Source organism: Trypanosoma brucei, chromosome 2 (assembly GCF_000002445.2).
Source record: "Trypanosoma brucei brucei TREU927 chromosome 2, complete sequence".
In the NCBI taxonomy this organism is placed as follows: domain Eukaryota; phylum Euglenozoa; class Kinetoplastea; order Trypanosomatida; family Trypanosomatidae; genus Trypanosoma; species Trypanosoma brucei.
Genome location: NC_005063.2, coordinates 496,729 through 516,919, shown reverse-complemented (window position 1 = coordinate 516,919; position 20,191 = coordinate 496,729). Strand labels below are relative to the sequence as shown.

General features: G+C 50.4%; 6 protein-coding genes across 6 annotated transcripts, besides 3 other annotated features; all 6 read left to right on the top strand.

Moving 5' to 3' along the window:
• Positions 1-19,116: part of a sequence feature (sequence corresponds to BAC RPCI93-10C8) that runs on past the window's edge.
• Positions 1,114-1,134: a sequence feature (AT_rich).
• Positions 5,562-5,879, top strand: Tb927.2.2590 (hypothetical protein, conserved; the record flags this gene model as incomplete). Its single annotated transcript, XM_946466.1, has 1 exon — positions 5,562-5,879. One exon carries the CDS (start codon positions 5,562-5,564, stop codon positions 5,877-5,879), a length of 318 nt encoding a protein of 105 aa, XP_951559.1.
• Tb927.2.2580 (hypothetical protein, conserved) lies at positions 6,657-9,830 on the top strand (the record flags this gene model as incomplete). Its single annotated transcript, XM_946465.1, has 1 exon — positions 6,657-9,830. One exon carries the CDS (start codon positions 6,657-6,659, stop codon positions 9,828-9,830), a length of 3,174 nt encoding a protein of 1,057 aa, XP_951558.1.
• Tb927.2.2570 (hypothetical protein, conserved) lies at positions 12,243-12,743 on the top strand (the record flags this gene model as incomplete). The annotated part of the gene is made up of 1 exon (XM_946464.1): positions 12,243-12,743. The coding sequence occupies one exon, from the start codon at positions 12,243-12,245 to the stop codon at positions 12,741-12,743; it is 501 nt and encodes a 166-aa protein (XP_951557.1).
• On the top strand, positions 13,540-15,084 carry Tb927.2.2550 (hypothetical protein, conserved; the record flags this gene model as incomplete). Its single annotated transcript, XM_946463.1, has 1 exon — positions 13,540-15,084. The coding sequence occupies one exon, from the start codon at positions 13,540-13,542 to the stop codon at positions 15,082-15,084; it is 1,545 nt and encodes a 514-aa protein (XP_951556.1).
• On the top strand, positions 15,585-16,124 carry Tb927.2.2540 (hypothetical protein, conserved; the record flags this gene model as incomplete). Its single annotated transcript, XM_946462.1, has 1 exon — positions 15,585-16,124. One exon carries the CDS (start codon positions 15,585-15,587, stop codon positions 16,122-16,124), a length of 540 nt encoding a protein of 179 aa, XP_951555.1.
• Positions 16,493-18,991, top strand: Tb927.2.2530 (hypothetical protein, conserved; the record flags this gene model as incomplete). The annotated part of the gene is made up of 1 exon (XM_946461.1): positions 16,493-18,991. The coding sequence occupies one exon, from the start codon at positions 16,493-16,495 to the stop codon at positions 18,989-18,991; it is 2,499 nt and encodes an 832-aa protein (XP_951554.1).
• Positions 19,117-20,191: part of a sequence feature (sequence corresponds to BAC RPCI93-25N14) that runs on past the window's edge.

The window sequence follows — 20,191 nt, the reverse complement described above, 5'->3', positions numbered from 1 at the left end:
AGACCGAGCACCAACACAGCAAGTTTTACACTGCAACACAAACGAGATGACAAGGGGTTAGTAGGTTGTTAGCGACCTATGCATACAGGAAAAGTGCAAACAGCACGACCAATTATTTCATTCGGCTTTTGAAAAGGATTGGAAATAGTGGCAACAGCGATCGCACTCAGAGGCACGACGAAAAAACCGAGACACATGCCTAACGGAAAAGATTTGAAAGAAAAGCAACCACCATATCCACACATTATGAAGATACTGTAACTTCCCCACGCTACGTAGGAGCGGAAGTCACTAAAGGAGAAAAGATAAAACGCATACCACTGCCGGTAAAAGTAATAAAAGAAGCATAGCAAGGGCAACATAACACTCTATGGAAAAAGCTTTAAACGAGTTCGAAAGGGGGATTTAAAAGACGAAACCCTCCGTGAAGCACGTCCATTCCTTCAAAACGGATCGAAGGTAGCTTTTCAGCCCTCTGTCACACGCCACACAAAGGGCTGTCTACTAAACCGTGTAAGTATCCTGGTTGCCCTGCAATACAAGGAAGTACAACAGCAAAAGGCGTGCACTGTAGCTTGGTCACGCACTCCGACGACTATTGAGGGTCCTGTAAGTTGTTGACAGTGTAAATCAGGCTTCCGAACACAGCGAGGCAACCTCCGTCCTTCAATCGCAATACCAAAATATTTACACCTAAACATTTACCCACGCCAAAAAAACGTTGACTCCCCGCAAATGTGCACATAATGCTCTCAAAGGGGGAAAACGGAGGTCACATCACGGGGGCAATGGTGGAACGTCGGCTTTCACACACACACGACAGTACACACTGTGGAAAAAAGCGTTAAATCCCTCTCAAACAAAAAAAGCCACGGGTACAACAAAAAGGAGGCATTATTAACCAAAACAAGAAATAGAGAACACTGCGGAGATCAATGCGCTTTTAATCACACAAAACAATGCACCATGGCGGTTACCCAACAGCCATAAGGAATATTTAGGATGCTATCGTACAATCTTCTACAGAACAACCCGAAACGAAATTTCCCCTCTTTCCTAGAGTCCGCAAGCACGAGTAGTACAAGTGCTGCGAGTCGGCAAAAGAAAAGATTGATAAAAATAATTTAAAATAAAGAACATCTCGACTCCACCAAAATGGTTCAGTCGGGAGTCCATCTCGTGATTCACTTCTAAGGAAACAACGACTTCATCATAATGTAACAGCCGCTCGCTGTCACAACGCACACATCTGGGTAAGAGAAAGCCATTCAACAATTAGAAAACAGGTCACTAAGAAACTACCAAGCGCACGAGGTCAATCTCCTCAGTCAAGTCTTAAAACGACTGCCATGGGGGAAGAAAAAGCAAAGTAGAAGTACAACATCCGGCCCAGAGATATACAAAAAAAATGCCACCAAAAGGAAAGAGCACATTTGCCAAAGTTGCAGTCAAAGTCCCCAAGACAAACGAACAACTGCTCAAAGACATGATACGCCAAACACACGCCTTCCAGGAACACACGCAGAGAGCTGCGCCAAGAACGTGCACAAAGCCGATGGTGGTTTCTCCAGGCAACCACGAAGGCGCTGTATGGGGCTGACCGCTAGAAATACTTAAAAGGAGGCACGACGATCCTTACTAAGCAAACCACCATATATCGTACGCGGCTCCACGCACCCCAAGTGGCCCAATCGAGTCGGACGCCGCACAAACGAGGCCGCGCCCGCATAACCCAGCCCAGACCTTGATATACTGCAGAACCTGAAGCACTAAACAATCACAACGTATGTAGCGAAGGTGGCCAGCCGCCGTGACAAGGGAGGGCACCAATGCCTACGGACAAGAGGGCGCAGGCAACGCCATACCCATCAAACAAGCTCGCGGAGCGCGGACTGGAGGAAATATCACATATACTGCACCCAAAGGGCCCGGTAGCCCCACAGCGAGACCAAATCAAAAAACAGCGAAGCCGGCCCCCTGAGACGCAGACGATTTTTAAGACGACGAAAGGCACCAGACCGACGGCAACAGGAGCTGGCAACCTCCAACCATGACGCAACGGCGTAAACTGCGCATAATTTACAGCAAACCGGTGCTCCTTGGCCAAAGAGCGGGCCATGGTACAGACGCAGCCGGCCTCAGAGGAAGTGTGCCCACACACCGTGGACTCCGTCGCACACCAACAATAAGCACCCGACCGACGATATGATAAAAGAGGCTGTGGGTGATGAAACGTTCCTTTCGTCAACGCTGGCACAAAGGGCACCGCGACGACTGCGCCGCAGACAACACGTATGGGACAAAATTCCCTAGACAAACATACGCAGCAGAGGGGCGGACACACAAGGGAGAGCCGAGCAGCAACTAATACATAAAGTGCAAGGAACTTCCCCTACTGCTACAGTACGAGCCCCTTGTGTTATCTCACACTGGCTGCGGGGTAAGTGAGGATGCGGTGCGAGGGTTGGCGCCTTGGGGACGACTGGAACGCCGCCGCTCCAAGCTGTTTAGGCTGGAAGATTTGAAACCAGGCGCAGAAGTCCTGCGACCCTTACCCACGAAATGCATGAATCCAAACAGCAAGGACCGAGGGTCTACGTCGGCTGGAGCTGTGATATCAAAAGCTGCGATAGAGTCAGAAAGTGCAGCGGGCGGCGCTTCTGCCAGTTAGAACAGGCTCAGTGCTGCAACGGATGACATGCCAACGCACAGAACCCAAGCGCATGTAAAGGGGGACAAGACAAAGAAGAGGCCAAGGTGGGGTTAGACGGTCAATCGGGGACGCTGACACATTTGAGAAAGTGGGTGGAAAAGGCCCCGCCAAGGTATGCGTGGACTAAACGTATGGAAAGGTAAGTAAGGAACGATTCCTGTTGTAAGCGTCTTGTGCAGCGCGGACGAAGCAATGGCAAAATGAGCGCGAGTGACCTGTTGCACCGAAGTGCGTCAATGGATCGTTGGTATGTGGGATAAGGAAACTGGGTGGTGCCCATCTGGCGCTTGATACACGTAAGCCGGTTGCCTTCGCCTTCTGTTAGCCACCGCGTTCAACCCGCTCGAAGTTCCAAATGAGTTATTGCATCAGTTTTTGACGCCTGTTGCAGCAAAAAGTAAAGGCTGAACCGCGGGGTCGGCGTTCGAACCCTCTTTTTCAGCGGAAACAACCCTGCGGGCAGGCAGTGAAAAGCTTGAGGGACTTAACTCGTTTCCTTCCCCTCGTGAAGTTAACTTCGTGGCGCTTTTGGCACCCGTTGCTACTGCAATCTACAACCCGTTCGATGGGGCAACTTCATTTCGCTGTGACAATGACCTTAACGCGGCCGCACATCGTTGTTTCTACCTAAAGCGGAGTACAGTTGGAAGTGTAGAAATGCTGCACCACTTCTCGTGAAAGAGCATGCGATCGAATAAGAGAGAGTTTTGGTGGGCCGTAGTTGACCGGTGTGTGTGTTCGTGCAGGCGCCTTCCACGTCGCGCTTCAGGAAGGCACATGGCTTGAGTACTCCAGCTGCTGACGACCACATCGATCGAGCACAGTATCGTCAATAGAGACGACAGCAAGCGAATAAAATTGTGGAAAATGCGGCAATGGAAGTGTTGCAACCTCATGGAAACAATCCGATGAAACGGCAGTCCGCAGAACGAGTATACCTTCACGCACAGCAAGTAGCCGCACTAAGAGAGCGCCATTTGTTTTGTGTTCTGGGCCACCAGGGTGGGTCAGGGCAGCAGAAGTTGAGTGCTACTGCATAACCAAGAACGAAGGTGCGGCAACGCACGATATTTAAGGCCAGAGGGATGCTTTAATGCTGGCACTAAGCAGTGAAATATTGCTTGTGGTTAAGAAATGTCGTGAATATGCTGAGTTTATTGGTAGTATTCTGTACCGCCAGGTTTGAAAGTAGCATTGATGGCATCGACAAAGTTGAAACGGCTACAGAGGCCTCTCTCTCTTTCCGTGCATTTTTTTAGTGGCAGTGAAGATTTGGTACTGTCTTCCACAGCACCGTTGTTACGAAGTGACGGGATGTGGGTTGACAGTTTCTTGGTGGAAAGTGGAGCTGACTCCTTAAGCGATAGTTTCTCACTGCATCCTGCGAGACCGCCTCAATCAAGTATCTGAGGTCGCTTCTGCCAACTAACTGCAGTCGGATACCAAGCTGCTGTCTGTATTCCCGCATATTCTGCTCTGCAGGAAACACTAACAGATGGGATAAAAGAACCCTTCTTTTCTGCGATCGACCATGTTCCAAAGTGCCTTTCAACACTCCTTTAGTTGGATGGCATGACGGCGCAGCGGCCGTCACTTCTCACCGTATGCCACACTCTTCGTGTTTGCTTGTTTGATGACGTCTATTTGGTGGGTATGTTCCCTAGTTGGCACTACTTTTAGCCGAGTTCTAGTCATTGATCGTCTATCGGCGTCGGTTCACCGTTGGTAGCGAATAATGTAAACGTAACCGACCACAGTGTTGTATATTGTATTGTTTTTTATACACCAGTAGTATGTTTAAGGCAACCTTTACTGGGCATGCAGTGTCCCTGCTCTTCCATTGTTTACTACCGCTTTGGATGGATCTGTTTGTCTCAACCCCATTTCCTGCATACCACAGCATTATTCCCCGCTTAACTCGCTGCATGGGGGTTTTCGAATTGCTATTTCCTTTACTCTCTCGAAGCTGCTTTCATGACTGCTTGGATGACATCCTGATGATGTGTCTTTTTGTGGAGATACGCGCTTCTGTTTAAATTTGTGATTGCCCTTGTATTGCTGTCTTCCGCTGTCAGGCAGCATGCTACTGGTTGTAATGGCTCTGTTTGTCTGTATGGCCAGTTTTGATTAATTGTTTATTGGTGGTAAAAAATGTCCGCCGTGAGCTCCTTGGTACCTCCCTTCCCGCGTCGCAGCTGCTGTGACCTGTAACATGCCTTTGGAAGACCTGACTTCTCTGAAACTAATCAAGTGTGTGGTTGGCTTGCGCGTCTCTGCTGGCGCTGGCATCATTGCCATCTTGGACTATGGTTTGATGGGCTTTACCCCGCGTGATGCTGTTGGCGGGTGTTCCTCATTGGATTCAGATCCTCTTCCTAGTGTGAACGATACGTTGCATCGACCGTACGGCGTTACATGCTGTAGATTTTACGGTCGGTCTACTTGCCCTCTCCCCTAATGATTGACAGTGTTGGAACTTCTCCTGTTGTTTGCAGTCGTGACTCTGCTACCAGGGGGGGCCATTGGTGGTGTCTGTACGTCGATGTATTGTTATTGAGTTGAAAAGCTGTCTCGAAATAGCTGTTCAGGCTCTGTTTACCCTTACCCTGGTCTTTGCATTACCCCACGTGCGTTCCGCTTGATGACGATACGACGGTCTTCTTACTGTTCTTAACATTTAACAAGTCCTTCCACTGTGCTCTGTACTTCTCTGGGACTCTTAGGGTGAACATAGGTGTCGTGTACTTGGTAAATCCAGGGAAGTGTAATAGAATTGGGTTTCCCTGACGGACTGTACATCGTAAGGGGTGTCGCTCAAATATCCTAACGTCTGCGCTAGCTTAGTTAAATGTACCAGAGGACACGATTTTTGTGGAGCAGCTGGCGTGACTACCCTCTAGGCTCGCGTGACCGTCGAGGTCGCTTCAATATGGATGAGGCAGCGGCTGCGCTTCAATTGAATCCTGCGTATGCCGCTGCTCTTTACCGGCCGTTGAACTATACATTCCATATAAGGGGTCAACTATATCCTGCGCAAAAGGGGCGTCCCAGCCGACCAGGATCACTAGCGGCATCTCAAGGTAGAATGTTTCCTCTTTATCAACGGAACGATCGGTTGGATAAGGAGCTCTTTCGTCTCAACAGCCGCGGCCTAACTACTGAGTGAATTACTGGACACTTGCTCATATGAAATATATGTTGGGTAGAAGAGCTGATGTGTTCAACCGTTCCAACTGTTCATTTGTGTTCCGTGTCATTGCTTGGAGGAGTTTTGAGAGACTAGTGGTCAAACACCCGACCCTGTTGTTTCTACACAGGGTCAGGACATTGATGTCTCGTCACATCAGATGGTCTGTGTTGTGACTTATTGTGGGTTTTTGGTCGTATCACCGCACTGGCAAGAGCGCAGAATATGCACGTGGGGAGTATTCTAAAATATAAAATGAGTCAACTGTTTTTTAACAATATCTTTCTTCGAACACTGCAAGTCGATGTCTTCTCTATGCACCTTTCATTTTTTGTTCAACACGTCAGCAGCAAAAAGTCGTAAGTTTTGCACCCTATAGCTTTTGTATAGCGTAGGAGGTATTAAGGGAAGAGGATCTCGGATCCAGCTAAGCGTTTGTAAAGCGCAAAGTTTAAGCATTTGTACTTGCAGGCCTGAAGGAGGGGGGAGTGGGTTCTAGGGGTAACAAGATATTGTATATTACAGTCACTGTCGCTGATTTGATCCCCTTCACCCTTTTACCACCCTCGTATACGGCACAAAATATATATACGGAAGCGCGTGACGTTGGGTGGTAAGCCTCCGGTTCTACGTTCAAATTAGGCTGTGTTGCGACAGATTTCTTTGGTGTACCTTAATAGACAGGAAGAAAAGCGATTATAGTGTTGTTGCTGCCACCTCCGGCAAGAGGTTGTCCCTTATTATTTGTACAGTCACATGCCTCGAAAGAGGAATCCGTCCTCTGCGAATGACAAAGAACATCCTCTAATTGACAGGGTTTCTACGGAAGGTGATCCCCAGTTGGCGTTTGATTTGTATGTCGGGACTAACGTAGGGCACGTTTCGTCGCCCAAATCAGACGCTGGCCCTCGCTTTCACTCCCTCTTAGAACACGAGGGAGAGGAACCAGCTAAATCAGGTGCTGAGTCATCTGCCATGGGGGTAGAGCCAGCAGCCGCTACAGGAAAGCGGAAAGGAACCGAAAACTTGCTGGACCTTATGGAAGGGGATGGTGACTCATCTGCGAACAACACGACATCACTTTCGCTGCACCAGATAGGTAACGTCAGTTTCACATACCCATGTGTCGATCAGGTCTCGCGGTATCGCGAGATGAAATACGACGGGGAAAAAACGGTGTCGCACGACTTCAATGGAACAGAGGAGTCCTACCGACAAGGCGAAGAGCAATTGCCGCTTAATTCACAGGAAAGTGTAACAGTTGATGGAGTCAATACTTTTCTCACCCAGGACACGGGCATTACTGTCTCACAGTACGTTTCCGCATTTGCTTCAAATTCGACGTCACCTAGGTTATCGCCTGTTGCATTAGGTGCTTTGGTGTCTGCAACACCACTGGTTTCCAACCGAGCAGCGTCCTGCGAGCGGGCTGGGAGTCAAGTTAGCGTTGTATTGTCCCCTCTCTCACGACCATTGTCTCTTGCTCTGGAGACCCCGTCGTCAACTTGTATCTCCGTACGTGGATCCTCAACACGCAGTAGTGCGCCACCACAGCATCTGTCGAGGATGTCAAATTCACCGACCACGTACCAACAGCACTTTCCCCTAACGCGAAGCCGTGATGAGGCTAGAGAATTAACGGTCTCGACTTTCACGTGGAACAGCTCCGGGGTGCTTGATGGAGGGAAGGAGCATGGCACATCCTCGATGCATAGCGTAGACTCGTTGGCTTGTATCCAACAGCAGCGGAGTCTTTCAACTCATGCGAGGGTGGGAAGTGGTGAAAGCGATATATTTCCGCACCCATCGGAGAGCATGGATTCGGACATACGTGTCGAAAAGGGACGTGACCCTTCGCTGAAGGGCAATTTAGCCTCCCTAAATAGGTCTTCTCCGCGTGATACACAACCGCTACTTGACGATGTGAAAGCACCCAGTGCCCCACCGGTTCAAATTATGCACAGGCCACCCACGGTGCCAAATCGTACGCTGAAGAGAAACTATGAAGATGTCGCTCTGAGCAGCGGAGGTGAAGGCAGTGATGATTTTTACGAAGACTTCAACGATTTCGCAGACGATGGAGAGGGTAGTGGTGATGACTTTGGTGAGCCCGATAGCCGGTTCCAGTCGCACCACTCAATGCAGCACCGACAGCGGCTCTTTGCCCCACTCATGTCTAGATGGCGTACTTCACGGCGCTGTGCTTCGAGAAGTTCATACAAGCGGTCAAAGCGTTTAGCCGGGGGCAGTAGCGCTGCGGGTGATGGTTGGAACTTGGCTGAACGGCTCGAGCAACTCGAGCAGATCCGTGTTACTAACTTTGAGGCGCTTGAAGAGCGGAAGCAGCACCAGCAGAACCAGCAAAGCGCAGCAACGGGCACGGGGGATGCGCGCGCGGAGAAGCACAAGCCAAGGAGGGCTCCACACGCTACCAGTGGGAGCGGCAGTAGCACCAATGACGATTGCACAGCCTATAGTCCGGCCAGTATGAGCCCTAACGTTGAGAAGTCCAAGAGATCCCGTACTGCAGCTGAAGTTGACCTCACCATTACACCCCGCGTAGGGAATCAAACAGGAAGATCACTTCGGTCTCTGTCCACCCCTAGCAGTAGCAGGACGTTAGATAACAATATCGTCAAGGAAAGCGGTAAGGTTTCCAGTGACGGTGAACGAGCTGCATGCGAGCCGACTGGGGAACTGAATGATGTGAACGAATACAGTATTGTCAGCTACTGTGATTCTTCAAACAGAGGAACTACCGGTGAGGCAAGCCCTGATGATGACAGATACAACGATGATCACAAGATGCTGCTACCAGCACTCGGCTCGATTGAACCCGAAGACCATCTACCCAACAGCGGGGGTAGCTGCCGCCGTTCGTGGGGATCAAGCAAAGGGACACGATCTGCACCTCACGTGCTTCTTAAACGAACCCCACGCTCGACAACGCTTTCTTATCATCGCACGACGAGTGTGGTGGCGTCGCTACTCCAAAAGCTCATGGTCCAGGATTCCGGGAAGATCTCCATAAAGCTAAATCAAAGCCATAGTACGCTTGGCTTAGCAGATAGTAAGGAATTAACCTCACCCTCAAAACAAAATGAGCAGCAAAAACGTGGACGGCGTCGGCAATTTGCACGGTGGAAAGATCGCACGAAGAACCTTGCTACTGTGTCGCGGAAGGTGAACAATTCCAATGGAGCAGCTGCTCCGGTAGTTGCGTGTGTAAAAACAGCCGGACGTGTGCCAGTTCCCGCGAGTGTTCCACTTGAAGCACCCACGACAACCATCGTGTCCCCCGGGGCACCCGTCACTTATGCAGCCACGCCTCACGTGGAGAAGTCCACAGAGAAACATGTCCCCCGTAACACGCCCGTTCACGAACGGGGGAAGGACAGACGGCGCGATGGTTGTCACTTCTCACCATCCCGTGGCGAGTCAGGGACAAAGCCGTCGCAATCATTAACGTTTGCCCTTGTAGGTCAAGCAACAAAAGTTGGAATTCGCCTCGCCGTAAGCGGTGGATGTAATGGTAATGTTACTACGACTCAGTCTGCTACACCAATGACCGCCCGACCTGTATGTGGCAGACGTTACCGGACAACAACTTGCAGCTCCAACTTCCAGTCATCGTCGGCGACGGCTGGAGTGTTAGCAACCGCCAACAAGCGTTCGTCAGGTTGCTTCCAAACCACACGGCCTAGAAACGTCGCACCAGGAGGCAATGTCGCCGGCCCGTCACCCTCCAGTGGTAGTGGTGGTGCAGCGTTCTTCCAGTCGCAAGCTACAGGAATAGGCTCGCGTACCTGCGGCAAGTCAATGCAACTTTCCGTGTTAAGCTGTATGGAACAGCATCAAGCGACAACTCGCGCCGGCCCTCGCGAAGTTTCACCCCTCAGCATAAGAGGCTCACCAAGCGCGCAATCGTAGTGAGTGCCCGTGCCCTTTACATGAGGTTCCTAGGGATACTTTTTTTTTTTGTGGCTAGCGCGGTTAATATTGTGCATTCATGTGTTGAAGCGGTATTAAAGTAACAGGGGGCAAAACAGCGGAGAGAATGGCGATTGGATAATGATGACAAGAGCGTAGGGAAGCAAAAGGCAGGCTTATGAAAGAATAATGAGGGAAGGAACTGAAGGACTCGAGAAAAGTGGGTGAAACTAACCGTTAAAAAAGTTTTGATCTCTTCTTAAATTTGTTTTTTGTTAATTTGCTAACTTATCCCAATAGTGTGCTTGGGTAATTTGTTCCTTGATCTTCCATCCGTGTTTGTTTTGCTTGTTTGGTGTGCTTCCTCCTCCCCCCCCCCCCCTCCTCTACTAATGTATTTCCCGTCACCTATTGTAGCAATGGGAATGAACACAGGGGAGAGAAGGGCGAGATGCAGTGTGATACTGGGAGCGTGGGAGGGGGAAAAATGTGTAGGTGCTGGGGGAAAGTTTTGGCAGGTGGAAACCATCAAAAGGGTTGCCGTGCTTCCTTATGTAAGTACAAGTATGGTGTGAAGTGTTCGTTCGTTTACCCCCCCCCCCCTCCTCTACCCGTGTGTTGCTTGTACTTGTTGGCGAACTAGTGTTTTACCTTTTTTTTCACTTACACCTTTCTATTTTCGAGTTGTTGGTGTTTTTTTTTCCTTTTGTTATTAATCGTGTACCCTTCTATTTTCTTTCCCTTCGCTCGCTTTACTATTTCTTTCCCCACCCGGCCCCACTTGTTGTTGATTGTATTCCTGTTAGGCGTCCGCTATTTCTGCAAATTAACGGATTGTTTCCCCCTTCCCTAACACGTTGTGCCACTGTCACTGTCACTTGACGATCGTTATGGCATTGCCTCGTAAGACATGTTCCCGTATTCTCCCTTATCGTTACTAATAAATGCCTTACTTTTCCGTCATGACTCCCTCTTCTTAGCAGTCTGATCTCTTGTTGCTCTGATGTAAGAATATGGAAAGGAACAAGAGAGAATCATAAATCTTGCCATCGATATACCCAGCTAAACGAAACAGGTTGTTGTAATGGGCATCTCCCCAATGAAGTGTGCAGCAAGGACAACGCACATCTGCGTGCGCATCTTTGCTTGATTTACTGTTGCACCCACCAACTCTGCGGAAGTCGCTAAATGGGCAATACAGCAGGGAAATATTTGTTTCCCTCATTCTTTTCAGAACACCTCCTGCGACGTATTTTCTTTTTGTTAAAAAAAAAGGTTTTAACATATGTTTGGTGAGACGAGGCGGTTCACGTCGAGAAGGGGATGTGTTGTCTTTTGTGCGCTAATGCCCGCAGTGTGCCAGTTGCGTGAGGTCCCGTGCGGTTGCGGCTCTGCGGCGCATTGATACGTGTACACTTTCTTGAATTCATGCGCAAAGCCAGATGGAAAATGTGGGAAAGAGTGGGAACACGAACAGGAACAGGAATAATAGGGGGAAACTTCACATCAACACCTGAGAGAGCTCATTGGATGGGGTCCTCTGAAAAAACTCCCATATCGTCAGGTTCTTAGAGGCATGCGGCCGTGCAAGGCTTGCAACCACTTCTTTATGCATGCTCGGCTTTTGTTTTATCCGCGTGCGTGCCGGTGTTACGCAAACCAGCACGGCTACTGACTGCCCGAACGGGAGTCTGCCAAAACCCAGCGCCCCGCTTTGCCGCCTCTGTTGTATGAAGTACGATTGTATTTGCCACAGTCGTCACTGCGGTCAGGAATAATTAAAAGGAAAAAGCTCTTCGGAGTTCGGTTATGTGTGGCAACGTCCTCAGTGCGGTACGGTATCCTTGCCACTTTTGTTAAAAGCGGCAATCCTCACTGGTACAAATGTCAGTGAAGTGGATGGGTCACAGTAACGAGTGGGGAAGTGGTGCTTGTTGCTTCTGCGAGCAGTAACGAATGGTCGATGGTTATCCCGTGTTCTGGTATGCGTGCCGTTGTTTATTCCAGAGACTCGGGTTCTCTGGGAGCTCTGGGAGCGTGACTTTGCATTTCTGGGGGCAGTAAATAGGGGAAATGGCCTGAGATGTGCATGAGTAAAGTGCACTTCGGAGCCACTACCTTTTAATCGCTTTTCTTCCTTGTTTCCATCACTTCTCTCTTATTTTTACTCGTTTGTCTTCCTTTTTCAGACTGACCCTCTCGAACCCAAAGTCGTAGGTGACATTTTTGTGGTAATTCGTCCGTAGGTGGGAAGTGGGGTGAGGTAGATACAAAAATTGTGGTCACACATCAGCTGTTTGGTGGTAACTGACTTAGGCGTGCGGTGCCATTTGTTTTTGTGTGTGCAGAACGAAGACACCTGCCTTTAGAAGTTAAGCTTTGGTTTGCAACCGCGGGCGACCCTCTTTCGCGATGTCTCCGCGTACCTCTGAAAGGATTCTTGCCTTAGGCGTGCGCCGCCTCCGAATACGTTCATCCTCAACTGCCTCTTCCTCTTGCAATGGAGTAGTGGAATTTTCGACATGTGGTGGGGCTGGAGGTCCCTCATACCGACCCCTCGCTGCCATGGCAATGATAGCAAATATCCAGGCTGTCGCATTTACTGATTCCCGGCGGTCAGTTTTTCAAAACAAAAAGACACTCCCTTCACCTCATGGGAGGAACATCACACCCGATGCCGCAGAAACAAAGGGCCGCGCTTTATTTAGTGATAGCAACTCGGAGTGCTTCCCCGCAGATTTGGATCCACCGAGTGCATCACAATTGGATCGCATTTTGCCCTCGCTCAATCAGTTAAGGGATGAAATTCCTTCATCAGAGTATGTCGAAGAACTGGTCCGTCGCCAAGGGGTAAGCACAGATCTTTGGAGCAACGGGGAGAAGAACAACTCTGCTGATGACGATGACGAATAATGGTAGCCCTTTCCTTACCCCCCCCCCTCTGTCATTTTATCGCAGTTCTCAACGTCGTCTACACCTTTGGTTCTGTTACCTATTCGTTTCGTACCTATTTTATGCGGCGGGTCCCCAGAGTGTTGTTTTTACAGCGTTCACTGCGCGGTAGCCGATCGTCATCATTGTCCAGTTGCTTGCTTGGCTGCTTCAAAGGGGGCCGTTGACATCTATCGTACGTCTATCTTTGGTCAATAAGACTGCCGCGGTCTCCCTTTCCCATAGGCATTTAAGGGGTTTAAGGGGCTGGGATATGCGTGTCACCATCTTACGGCAATCATGCTTTCATGTGAGTGGCAGTGTATTTTGGTACGGATGGATGACACACATTGTAGTTAGTGCAGTGAGTGTATCTTTTTTTCTTCCTTCCCTTTTTTTCTGTATAACTCAGTCCAACTATGTAGACTCATCAAGTGAACCCTCATGCTTATTCGATTAGTAACCTGTTCACACGATTGCTTCTACCATACTTATTTTCCATTACGACACATCCATGCAAAACCAAACTCTTCTTTCCCACGTGCTTAAGACAAGTGCTTGAGTAGCAGGGGAACGGCATTTCTGTCGCCCTCTCATGTGTGGCCTTTTGCGCTCGCCGCCACTGTTCTTGCAGCGCTCCACCGCTCTGCTGAAATCGATATTTTCACATCTGCGCGTGGTACCGCTCCACTCCTTCACATTGTTGGACTCAAAGCCGCCGCCCAACGACCGCGGGAAGGTACCGACTTCAAAAACCGACCACACCGTCAAAGCCGAGATGCGTGAAACGGTCAACACATATACCTTGCCGCCACGTCTTGCAGTTCGCGGCGAGAGGCGCTGCAGTGAAATAGTTCTTACACCCTCCACTATATTAGAGCGGTTGGAGATAATATTTCCCCCAAAACGAGCAGCGGAAGAAGTAAAAGTAGCCCGTGCCGTCCACAACGCCGATGATATCAATAAGAGGGGCCCGATCCCGTTAGGTACTCGTGACAGTGCACGAAGCCATGCATTTATTACGGTTGGCCGACTGCGCGCGTGCTGCCAACCGATCCCGTGGGAGCGCGTCCAGTTGCAAAGAGTTAGCACCTCCATTCAAGCGGAATGTGGAGAAAAGAAGGTCAGCGATTTCAACAGTAGGATCACTGGGGGGTCGAATGGCGTTCCAAAGATATTTGTTACCCCCGCCGTGTACAATATTTTCATTCCACCACGTTTCCTTCTTCCGGACAGCCAAATGACGAGAAGATGCCAAACGGGTATGGCACGTGCTGTCATGGAAGACGGCGGCTTCCTGCGGGAGTTCGGTGGTTTCCGCCGCTCTGATAAAGGGTGGCCTCACCGCGGCGGCATCATCGCCAGCCGCAACAAGAGTAACAGCACCAAGCGCCATTCCGAGAAGGAAAAGAAGATGTCAAACCACCCCGTATGGCTTCAACATGTTGCGGTGCTGCACCACATTCCGGGGTTGACCGATCCCGGCACGGAGACGTTGAACTTGAAAGACTTTGCTTCTCACATCCGTCGACAGCAAAGAAACGGTGAGCTGTCGTGTCCACACTGCCTATCGCACCAAAACTCCGCTGCTGACACCCCGTTTAGGACTCACAAAGGCGGGGATAACTTTTCATCTGGCGCTGATGAGGCAGAAAGGGAACCAAGGTTCGCATCCAGCGATAGTGTGGGTGTGGGCGTGTGGATCATCCGCCCTTGCTGTGAGAGCACATTTTTTGCGCTTCGCTTCAATACAGGAACGGATCACCATGAGTGGCTGTGCAAGCCACATACCACATTGTGGCCACAAACTGAAGAAGCAACAATAGGGCATCGTACCAGTGTCGCTGACGCGGCACGTGATGCTGTTGCACCCCTTTTGTGGGCACGGCAGTCGTTGTGTCGCACGTTGCGCGCTAATTTTTTCCCACAAAGTCAAGCAAAGGGCGCCCTAATGGGGTCACTTTCCACTATTTTATATTATTATGCTTCCGGCACCGCATTAACCGCTTCTGAGAAGTTAGTTGTTGCTGAGCAGCTACTAGAAACAACCAATATGCAGCCACAGCAAGGCTCTCGTGACCACCCTCACACGAATCACCTCCGCTTCCTGAGCTGCGGTGCGTCGCAGCGTAAAGAGAGTAGAAATAGCAAACAGTTGCAGAACAGCGGGGAGGTGCAATCTTCTGATGGCGTACTCAAACTGGCTGAGGTGTGGGCACCGCTGCCGAGGTCGTCGTTTCTACTCCGTGGGCGTCGCGTAACCGAGTCACCACAAGCGCTAGCGGAAGCAATGAAATATGGCCTGCTCCGCGTTTTTTGGTGAGCGAAAAGGGCGGAAACAACGGCACTCGCCTATCTTTCCTTTTTTGGCTCAGCAGGGTGTGGACAAGGTTGACACAGTACCCTGTTTGCCTATTTTTCTTTGTTCTTCACAGCCTTTTCATCCGATGGATGTATATTTTATTTTAATACCCCTCTTTTAGCCTTTCTTCACAAACACCCACTTTCCGTCAGGGTCGCCTCCGTATAGCTTGGTTGCCGCTTTGTAACTTCCTTTCATCTTTTGGATTTATTTGAACTACGCTCACTTGTTTAAAGTTTCCTTTGAACGGCCAAAGGTGAAGTGGGTCCGACTACAGCGCTTTCCCACGGCTCCTACGGCTGGAAGGACACGATTGGAGTTCAACCACTACTAATGCTGAACTCGATGCTCTCTCGTGCATATGTGCAGCATGCAGCAGTCACAACCCATACTTGCTTTCAACCCCTTTCTCCACTCTCATGTCCCTACCTACTCAAAACATCTGATGAGACTCTTAGCAAATGGTGAAGCCTCGTTCTCAGGGGCCCCGGAGGCCAGCGGTAAAGCAAGCCGACAATAAATCCGTTGGTGACCGCTCCAAAACTGCAGTAACCGAAAAAATGAAGCCGTCAAGACTAGTCGGCGGCACAACCGGGGCAAAGAAGGAACGACGTGAGGGGAAAAAAGTAAGTACCGGCAAGGCTAATAAGGTCGCTGCAACTTCTGCATCCACCGTCGTGCTGAAAGAAGGTGGTAAACCATCTGGACCGTCTCACGGCACAGGAACTAACTCTAGTCGACGGGGTAAGAGAAGCCCGCAGGCGCAGACACGCCGCGCGGCAGCGAGGGTTGCCTCTCGTGTAATCGAGTCGAATTCTCGGATCACGGCGGCAACAAACCGCATGAATACGGCACGAGAGGAGTTGGCCCTCTTTGATCAAGTCACACAGATGCCTGCCTTTGTAGCAGACCCGTTCACTGCCATCGATGAGCATCTAAGTACTGCCATGGATTTCCTGCAGCCGCAGACACCGGATGTAGGGAGGGTTAAAAGGGAATGACAATTGTGGCACCCTTGTGGCACGTCGTAAAACGGAAAGAGGTGGGTGAGGGGCGAGGAACAAGACTCTTTCGAGTTTAGCTTGTTGCCGTAAGTTCACACTTTTTTGCTGTTGTTGTCATTGTGCGCATCGCTTTTACAAAGTAATGTGGCCTTTCCGCTGATCGAAACTGGTAAGTGTGCATGGGTAGGTCTTTACGGGGAAGGGGGTCGTCATTGGCGTGGAGAGGTTGCTGCGGAGCAGCACGGCGCAGTACTCTACTAACTCCCCTGCCAGCGTCGTTACCGCTGGGTTATGGCGTATGACACAGTCGCTGTGATTAAAGTCCGAGTTATTGATAAACAGACGTATAAAACTGTTGGTATGTGATGCTCGTTTGTATGTGTCGCACTTTGTTGTTCACACACTTATTTTATGCTCTGGCACACAAAGACTCTCGGTTGAGTTTCTTCTTATGCTTGCCCACTCATTTCCTTTTTCCCCCATGCACGTGGATACCCTTGGTAAAGGCAGTTTCTGGTGTAAACAGGAGGGGAAGAATCGTTCTAAAGACCATGTCAGGGCAACCACACTACGAACGATATCAAAGACAGTGTACCGCCGCGGCGGGTTCATCCCCAGCTCCTCTTTCACTTCCATCCGAGCCGCATATTGAAGGACCTTACAGCGGCGATTTTGGTAATCCATCGGAAGAGGCTCTCGCAGCGGTTCGACGGGCCATTGGTGTGGTTGACTCTCTCGCCACCCTCTGCGCTTCGTCGCCCTGTGTAGGAGGAGAGGTGAACGTGTGCAATGATCAAGTAGCTGAAAAGGTTGCGTGTTTACAAATCATTCTATCCGCGGTTGTTTCCGTAGCGGACTCGCAGTGGGTTGATTTGGAAAGTGCTGTTCACCGACGGGTTCGTTTCCTGGGTCTTCATGGGGAGGTTACGGACTGCACAACTCCTAACTCTCCTAAAAAATCATCTACTCCCTCCGGTGGACGCGCCCCGCCCTCCAGAAATCGCACGAGGGGAATTATATGGAATGACGAAACCCTCATGGAGGAACCGCCAACAGCACGAGACGAGGGCTTTGGTGAGGCTAAGGGTAAAGACGGCTATCCTGCGGCCGGACCCGAGACGAACAAAGGGAGATTGACTACCAACATTGAACACAGTGACGGGGCCACGAGTGGGCTGATGTCGGGCAGGAGAATAGGAGAAGAGACAGGACGGCCGCTAACGTGCGGGGATGAAATGGCTCTCAGTAAAGGTCACGACACTAATGGGAAGGTCAGCGCCTCCGAGACAGTGGATAACTTGAAAGTGCCCGAGGCTGCTGAAAGCGATACGCAAACTGAACTGGTTGACAGCCCACCTTGCTTAGACGTGCAACAAGGAGGGTGTAAAGGGCAGAGAGAACCTATCCATTGCAGTGAAGAACTTCCCGCTGATGGCACCACCTTTTCGTTGTGCAGTACGGCGGGCGAAATGGCATTACATGAGAACGGGAGGGGCGGCGACAGAACCGACAGCAGTGACGTTGGAAGAAGTGCTGACTATAGCAATAGTAAAAATGTTCACCGTTATCATAACGGTGAAGTTGGTGATCTGCAGTGTTGGTGGGGTAAACAGCGCGAGCAGCCACGTGGGGAGGTGTTGAACGGCCCCCGTTTACCGACTGATAAGCTAGAAGCATCACTGCACGAACCCTCACCCAATGCGGCCGCAGAAGACACCGTTGAAAGTCTTTTTCGCACTGAAGACGGTGTCGTTTCCATATCTGGGACAGACTTTTGCAGTAAAGAGGAAAGAAGTATGCACGATGTAGAGGAGGCACCCCACTCACACGTGTCCGTTAGTGCAACCGTTACGCCCGTGACACCAGTCTTGGGCAAAGAGGTTTCCAGTTCACCTGTAACTCGAGGGGACTTGGTGGATGAAAGTGAAGGCGAATTGAAGGCCCCTAGCCAACTAATCGAGATGGTCGACGTTGGTTGTGCAAAGTCGCCGATGCTCACAGGGCAAAAGGATGACGGTCCATTAAACCGCTCGATGTTGTCCAAGATAACGGCCCTCCCCCCCACTACGCGTCAATGTGCCGGCGCCATTAATGCTGATCACGCCGGTTTGAAGTCCAGCACCCTGCAAGACTCCTACGCTGGTGCGGCATCGCGCACATCATGCCCACTTGCTGCTGGCGTAAGCACCATAGTAACCGATGATGACATAGGAACGTGTGGAGGCTCTACGCTCACAGAAGCCACGGGAGCGAGCGCGGGTCCCGCTTCGGTGAGCAAGCAAAGCGGGGAGAGCACCACCTCACACCCGTGGGAAGCGCACACGGCACCCCCGATTTCAGTAGGCGGCTCGACGCAGCGTGGCAGAGAAGGTCGAGGTCAAAGCGGCCCTGCCGATGATGCGGATGACAAGAGCGGTAATCGTGGCCGGGAGCAGCCACCCTCGTCATGTTCCGCTGCTCCGTTGCCACCGACTTATGCACGACTCTTTCCAGCATCCGGTGAACTTACCGAACATCCATTTGAAGGCGGCACCTGCAAGGCCACAAATGAAGTGACGGCGGCGTTTCAACCGCAGCCACTTCTGCACAAAACTGAAGACATATATGCTCCTGCTTTTTCAACGAATGTTGCCGGCGCCAGGGGCAGTAGGACACTCACGGGCTTAAGTGGTTCAGTGCCCAACTACGCACAAGAAACTGGCGGCGAGGAACCTGATGCGTTAGGGGGTGACAGGGCATCCCACGCAGCGCCGGGTGCAGGAGAGGCGCGTTTGATTCCCTACGGTTTGCTGTTACTTCGGCAGGTACTTCAAGAGGCTGCAGTACATAGATCCCGCAGGCACGGTGTTTCGGACCCTATGTGAGGCTCACAGTTGAAGTTTCATCAGAACGGTATCGATCACAGCCCCGGCACTGCCTCAATGAATACGCGAGGACCGGTAAACTGCTTGCTCGAGTGCTTCGCATGTGTTTAGTCATCAAGAGGCATGGTTGATTGGTTCATGCTGCGGTTGTTTACGTATATGCTTGACTAGCGCATGTGGCAATTGTCCAAATTATTAAATGCGCACTGTTTGTTGGTTTGCGCTACGGGTGCACCACGAGCTGCGGGCAACGTTGTTTCGCGGAAGATGTTTTGTTTTCTCGCTCTTGCGTGCCCGCACGTTAGAATGTATTCAGGCTACTAACATTAAGAACGGTTTCAACAAGGGAAGTGGACCCACAGGAAGGCGTGATGGTCTCACTACATGGAAGTTCAGCGGCCGTGACTGTTTGGGTAAGTGTCCAAACGGCTGTGGTACTTATTATTAAGAGCAAACATACACACCATACGACTCCAACGCGGGGGTAACGATCCTTCCCGTTTTATTTTTTTAGTTCTTGCCCTGTTCGTCTCACACCCACAAAATGTCATCTGCCATCATTACTCTTTTTTTTTGTTTTATTCACTGCAATGATTCCTTTGTGCCCCTTATCCTTTCTGAAGTTTCTTTCATTCGGCACTCACGTGCACGCCGTATTGCGTACAAACACACAAACGCGTGATGTTCTTAGATGTGCTTCCGCCCGCGCGTCGGCGCACGAAGATGGGTGTTGTTTTGATGGGGAAAAAGTACTGGAGATGCCGCAGACATGTGTGCCCAACGTGAGTGTCGGGACTTGAATACTCACATGATCCTTTTGTATTTTTACTTTCACACTAGCTCGCGACGGAACTAAATAGCGCTTCTACTTTAAAGTGACGCTACCATCATCTCTTCCACCACCATTACTTGTACTGCAGAAAGATGGGTGGGATGATGACACCACTGATTTTATGAAGATCGTGTGCGTTCTTTCGGTGGTGCATGTTTAGTCCCCGACTTTCTGCCGATTTGAACATACTTGTGAGGCAAAAAGGGTGGTTTATTTTTTATTTTTTTTCGTATGGGTGACTGCACATTAGCAGCTTTTACGCCCGAAAGCTCCACCTTATATCGCAAGGTTCTCGACGGCCCCCCCCCCAATGAGTTCGTTCCTTTCAAATCGGTGCAATAGCAAAAATGTGCCGCGGCACCTCGCAG